This window comes from Austrofundulus limnaeus, unplaced genomic scaffold (genome assembly GCF_001266775.1).
Source record: "Austrofundulus limnaeus strain Quisiro unplaced genomic scaffold, Austrofundulus_limnaeus-1.0 Scaffold89, whole genome shotgun sequence".
Lineage (NCBI taxonomy): Eukaryota > Metazoa > Chordata > Actinopteri > Cyprinodontiformes > Rivulidae > Austrofundulus > Austrofundulus limnaeus.
In genome coordinates this window covers 1,592,846-1,599,975 of record NW_013952491.1, presented here as the reverse complement: position 1 = coordinate 1,599,975, position 7,130 = coordinate 1,592,846, and the positions used below count along the sequence as shown (strand labels likewise).

The window sequence follows — 7,130 nt, the reverse complement described above, 5'->3', positions numbered from 1 at the left end:
GCTGGTCCACACCAGGCCTCCATTCTTCAGGAGCTTCTTCTTTAATCAGCACCATCTGTTCAACATGAGCAGGAACCACTGAAACACATCAACATTAAGGACAATAATACCTTTATACTCACACATTCATCACTTGTTTCTGCAACAGTTATGCTGGTGAGATGTAGGAGTAAGCTTAGTTTTCTATTTAATTAAAACCACTTCTCCTTTAAAAATAGAATAGGATGTATTAGCAACAACAACAAAAAAATCAAAGACACAAATCCAATAAAATACACTCAGTTAGAGCAACAATGAGTATTAAATGTATTTAGATATCTGCTGCTGCTGTAAGACCTGAATTTCCTCCCTGCGGGACAATAAAGGCTGTTTCTATTCTATTGTTTTATAAAGCAAGTGTGTTCAGAAGGAGGCTGCTTGGTGTGATGAGAGGAAACAAACTAGCATATGAGGCCAAGCTAATGCTAGCTAGCTACAGTCATAGGCTGTGTACAGCTCTGTAAAAGCTACAAGTTCTCTCTTTGCTGTGTGTTTCAGATGGCATCAGTCTGACTGTCCTACAGTGAGAACCTGATGACGTCATCACCTTCCCAGTCATTTCTACACATGTATTCTTATTCTTGTAGCTATTGTACATTTTGCAGAGATGTTCCCACTTTAAACGTTTGGCATGTGGCGGTTTGTGCTATAACTCTGATTAATGCTAGAATGGCAATGAATTTCATGATTGACCGGTGCCATCAGTGCTTCCGGCTACAAACACGACCAGCGCTGAAGCTAACAAGTTAATACAGTGAAAATTTCAGTTTGCAGTCCAGATACTGAAACTATCTCAATTATTAGTAGCTAATTTGAGTTTACGGTTATTGTAAAAAAAAGCGACTCGAAAGCCTTAAACGTTTAAAAACACACTGACTTTCATCAGTCTGTTTATTGTTAGCATGCTAAGCTACAAACGGAGACAAGAAGCTAATTAGCTGCCTGAAAACAAACGGTCGCTAACATCACCACACAAAGATAAAAACATACAAACCCTGGATGTATAGCTGATAACTGTGGTTGAAAACAGCCTCTAATGTTACTCTGTTGTCCTGTTTCCAAACAAAACACTTCTCAACCGGAAACGGACAAATACCGGAAGTAGGTCTGTTCAATGACGGAAGTGCAAAAATAAAAGCACATTGTTTTTTTTTTGTTTTGTTTTTTTTTTACATTCAAACCAACATGACGCACCGGCTGATATATAACAAAACTGAATGTTTTGAGATTTTATCACAATTTCTAAATGTATATTGAATAATTAAAATTCTTTCACAAAAATGTTTTTTGTATAAAAATAATGTAATTATATAAAAATATGAGCTAGTGAAAGAATTTGATTAGTATTTTGGCAGGAGCCCCAATATTACACACAGGAAACAGATTCAGATTTGAGTTTTTATTTGCACATGCAGTGTTTAGCTCAGGCTTTCAGTCAGACATTACAATCGTGCAAAAATGAGTCAGCAGAGACAATTTCAAGTTGTTTATTAAACAAAAAAACACGAGAATGAATTTGTACTTGTGCAGTTAATACACGTAACTAATGAACATTACAATCATACCAAAATGGTACAAAAATACTAGATATAATTTGCTTTACAATCTGTCCATATATCCATTACTTTTCTGAAGGACTAATGATGCTTTTTAAGTTATTGAGACCTGAAATTTTGCAATTTCCATTTAATTCCCACAGAAACTCTGTGTTTACAGAGAAACTGGTTTTTCCCCTGTGTGGATTCTCATGTGTCTGTTCAATTTGTAATTCATACTAAATCTTTGTCCACAAACACCACAAGAAAACTTTTTATCTCCTGCGTGGACTCCCATGTGGGAGTTTAAATGTGACTTTAGCCTAAATTGTTCACCACAAACATCACACGGAAACAGTTTGTGTCCTTTGTGGACACTCATGTGGGAGTTTAAAACGTCACTTCGTCTAAATCTTTGTCCACAAACATCACATGAGAACGGTTTGGCTCCTGTGTGGAGTGTAATGTGGGAGTTTAAATTTGACTTACGGCTAAATCTTTGCCCACAAACATCACAAGGAAACGGTTTGTCCACTCTGTGGATATCCATGTGTTTTTTTAAACCAACATAGTGATCAAATATTTGTCCACAAACATGACATGGGAATGGTTCGTCTCCAACGTGGACACTCATATGGGAGTTTAAAAGGTCACTACGTCTGAATCCGTGTCCACAAACATCACAGGAGAACGGTTTGTCTCCTGTGTGGATTCTCATGTGTTTGTTTAAACCTGACTTACAGGTAAATCTCTGCCCACAAACTTCACACAGACACGGTTTGTCTGTTCTGTGGCTTTCCACGTGTCTTTTTAAATCAACATACTGATCAAATTTTTGTCCACAAACATCACAAAGAATAGGTTTGTCTCCTATGTGGACATTCACGTGGGAGTTTAAAATGTCGCTACTTCTGAACCTTAGTCCACAAACACCACATTGGAACGGTTTGTCTCCTGTGTGGATTCTGATGTGTTTGTTTAAATTGGACTTGCAGCTAAATCTTTTCCCACAAACATCACACAGACACGGTTTGTCCACTCTGTGGCTCTCCGTGTGTCTTTTTAAAGCGACATAGTGATCAAACCCTTGTCCACAAACATCACATGGAAACTGTTCCTCTCCTTTGTGGACACTCATGTGGTTGTTTAAAAAGTCACTACGTCTAAATCTTTGTCCACAKACATCACATGAGAACGGTTTGTCTCCTGTGTGGATTCTCATGTGTATATTTAGGTTTGACTTACGGTTAAATCTTTGTCCACAAACATCACAAGGAAACAGTTTGACTCCAGCGTGGACCACCATGTGTGCCTTTAGATACTTTTTACTGACAAATGTTTTTTTGCAGTCGACACATTTAAATGTTTTTGGTTCTGTCTGGATGTTCCTGCAAGTCTCTCCTGTTATTTTCACTGTGTTGTTGTGTTGGTAGTCCACATCCTGGTCCTCTTCATAATCCTCACTGAGTTCAGTCTCTGAAGAGCTGGAATGGTCTTTGTGAGTCTGTAGATCTGGGTTCCTGCTAGTTTCTGCTCCTCCACAGTCCTCTCCATCAGCTGAGCTGCTGCTTGGAAGATCTCTGTCCTCCACTTGGTGCTGATGAAGCTGTGACAACAGAGGCTTCTCTTCATCATCTTCATCATCTTCACTCTTCAAGGTAACTGTAATAATTGAAAACCCGCTGACATCAGTCTCCTCCTTCACATTCAGCTGCTCTCCCTCCAGTCTGCTCCAAGGTTCCTCCTCTTCTTCTTCTTTTATGTTGAGGGCTTCTGGGTCCAGCTGGTCCACACCAGGCCTCCATTCTTCAGGAGCTTCTTCTTTAATCAGCACCATCTGTTCAACATGAGCAGGAACCACTGAAACACATCAACATCAGGAACAATATTACCTTTATACTCACACATCCATCACTTGTGTTGTTTGCCCCGAGTGACGTGGCTTCGACAAGAGTGCGAAAGAGCAAAGCTCCACTGTGCGCATGCGCACAAAACTACCATTTTCTTGCAGACATGTTTACATTTCTATCTGTCAAAATGTGTCAGTTTGTGTTAAAACAAATTAAACCTCATTAAACACTAACCACTTAAATAAAGACGCTAGTATGTATAAAGTATTATATTATTATGCTATCACTGAAGAACACAACGCTTTATTAAGACTTCCGGCTAGGGAGGCCCACAGCTAATGCTAATGCTATCAGGTAACATGGATAAAAACGTAATAAAGACAAGGTTTGAGTTTATAGCACAGTTTCTCAAACAATATCAATTATGAACAGCTAATTTTTGTTTTCCAGTGTTTAGAAAAGTGGCACAGGAGCGTAAAAACACACTGGGTTTCATCAGTTTGTTAGCATGCTAAGCTACATCAAACAGAGACAAGATGCTAATCGGCTGCCTGAAAACTAACAAACGGTGGCTAACGTCATCACACAAGAGCAAATACATACAAACCCTGATTTTACAGCTGGTCGGTGAGGTTGAAAACAGCCTCTTATACTGATTTGTCGCCCTGACTCCAAACACTTCTACTGATGACAGTCAAACACCGGATGTTGTTCTGTTCATTACGGAAATCCAAAATAAAAGCACGGTGACTGTGTTATTCAAGCCAACTCTACAAATTAGAAGCTTTTTGGACTTTAATGATAAAAATGTAATTTTATTTTTATTGGGATGAAGTAAAACACATTTACAAAAAGTTAAAATCATGGTAATGTAAAAAGTAAAAGTCAGCAATTAGAATTTTAAGTTGTTTATTAAATTAATATTTTACTTAACATACAAATATTAAATATTTGTACCTTTATATTCAGTAAAAGTACACTAATAAACATTACCATTTAATCCAAATGGTACAACATTTGAGCAAGCGTGCAGTGATTAAACAGTTTTACAAGTTCTTTTATTAAAATATACAAAAACAAAAAGAAGTAACACAGAAAGAAGAAAGACTTTACCATGGTTTAATAGTGAGCTTTTGGAAATAATGAAGCAAAGAAAAGCAGCCTTGAAAACGTTCAGTAAAACAGGCTTGACAACTGACCATCAAATCTCAGTGTAGAGCCCTAACAAATAAAACAAACCAGTCTATAAAAGACAATATATTTCCTGCTGCATTAAAATTTTTTATTGTAACACCTGTATATAAGTCGGGTGATAAACAGAGATTAGTAACTATCGGCCCACCATTTACAGTCTGTCTTTAGAAAGAATTATTCAACAGAAACAGCACGCACCTGCTTCCTGAGGTGATCAAATCAAGCTTGGACCAGAGGGGTAGTTGGTGCCATTTTTCTGGATTTTCAAAAAGCTTTTGACACCGTTAATCACAACATCCTATTGCATAAATTAGCAAACTATTAATTGTCTAGTGAAACAATGAATTTGTTTAAATCTTATCTTAATGGAAGGAAACAGTGTATTAGAGTAAATCACACACCGTCTTCTTTCAAAGATTGTGTCATGGGAGTGCCGCAGGGCTCTGTTTTAGGACCACTGCTTTTTTAGTTTGTATATTAATGATCTCCCACCCGTGTGTGACTCTAATATTATTATGTATGCAGAACGACACTGTTTTATTCACAAATGGAAAAAATGCTGAAGAAGTGGCCTTGAGATTAACAGAAGAACTGAAGAGCATCACTAAATGGTTGCAAAAGTCTAGTTTCTCCTTAAACACAGGAAAGACAGTTGCAATTTGTTTTTATAAATAGAAGAAAAATTATGAGTTATCCAGATATTAATATAAAGGGGGGGGGGGGTTCAAAATGTTGCTGAATTTACGTATTTAGGTGTGTTTAGATCCAGCTTTAACCTTTAAAAAATCATGTAAAAAATTTAGAAAGTCTTTAACATGCAGTTTAATTAATTTTAGGTAAATACATGTCTCTCTTATGACTGAGGCTTCCCATATTTACCTTCATTATATGATTTTTTTCATGTTTTTTATATTGTATGAGTAGTTGGTCACAGGCATGCAAACAACTTTGAAACAATATATAAAAGTGCTTTAAAGATTCATGACAAGAAATCAAGATAATATCATCACTGTCATATTCTTTTAAATTACAATTTTTTAAACTTTGAACATCTAATATTTTATGCAAACATTTTGTTTAGTTGACAAAATCCCCCTTTAAGAAAGTTTGTCTGAGATCAGAAAACATGACTAGAATCACAAGGGCGACCTCTACAGGTGAGTGCAGCATCCCAAAATGTAGAACTGCTTTTAATAAAACTTCTTTCTCTGTCACCACAAATCATTGGAATAGCTTGCCAAAGAACATTATAACATGTTCCACTTATAAAATGTTTGCAAATTTGGAAAAAATATGGCTGTTAAATAAGCAGATTTGTACTCAAAACTGATGAAAGCAAGGAGAATGTTTTATGAGTTTGTTTTAAGTTTGTAGTTTGGTTTTAATTAAATCTGAGTGACTTTTTATCGTGTTAAATCCCATTTGATCACATCAACCTGTCCAGGGACTGCAGGTGGAAATTAGCATTCTTTGCTATAACCTGGTAGTATGCATCTCTCCTTGTAAAAGGTTAATGAAATGTTGTACATTGTCTCTGTATAAATAAACAAACAAACAAAATATATTTAATGTGCGGTTTTGTCTATCCATCTAAAACAATAATGTAACTAGACATGGAAATTTCTCTTTTTTGTATCGAAAAAATATCGAACCGTGAGACTAAAGTATCGAAGCGAAACGTGAATCTTCTGTATCGTCGCACCCCTAAAACTTTTATATTTTTTATTAATAGAACTTTATTAAGAACAGCAATCAACAACCTCAACAAAAAGACTTCAAAGTATAATGTACATATAAAGAAACATTTTTATTTCCAAAATATAATGAATTATTCATATTTACATTTCAGGTGAAAAAAACATCTTAAATGTGTTTTCTTGGTTCAAACAACTAAAGAAAAGAAAAACAACGACCGTAAGTAAAGAAATAAACTCACGCTTGTTACTGACTCTTCTGTTTTCTCTTATATTTAAATTTTTTAATGTTCAACTTCGTGTTTAAATATTTTTGTAACTACTGCTGTAAATCTGAACTTTCCTACTGAGTGACAATAAAGTTTATTCTGTTCTAAAACTTCATTAGAACTTCCAGTTCCAGATACCCACAGCTAATCATTAGGCTAATGCTAAGAAATTATATCAAGTAGCATTGAGTAAATAAAAACTTGAGAAAATTTGGGTCTGCAGAATAGATTCTGGATCACTCTAATTTATTGAGAACAGATTTGAGTTTTCGGTTGTTTTTAAAAGTGACGCGGAAGCTTTAAACTTTAAACTGATTTTCGTCCATTTGTTAGCATGCTAGGCTACAAACAGAGATGCTAATCAGCTGCCTGAAAACTAACAAACGGTAGCTAGCATCCGCACACAAGAGTAAAAACGTACAAACCTTGAACATACAGGTGCTGGTCATAAAATTAGAATATCATGAAAAAGTAGATTTATTTCAGTAATTCCATTTAAAAAGTGAAACTTGTATTTTATATTCATACATTACATACAAACTCATATAT

The 7,130-nt window shown here is 35.6% G+C and overlaps 1 protein-coding gene across 1 annotated transcript; it reads right to left on the bottom strand.

The window, feature by feature from the left end:
• Positions 1-2,594: 2,594 nt before the first annotated feature.
• Positions 2,595-4,123, bottom strand: LOC106520236 (zinc finger and SCAN domain-containing protein 22; the record flags this gene model as incomplete). The annotated part of the gene is given in 2 exon segments (XM_014012209.1): positions 2,595-3,434; positions 4,032-4,123. A coding segment is annotated over 1 exon segment (817 nt), but the record flags the coding sequence as incomplete, so codon positions are not given.
• Positions 4,124-7,130: the final 3,007 nt, after the last annotated feature.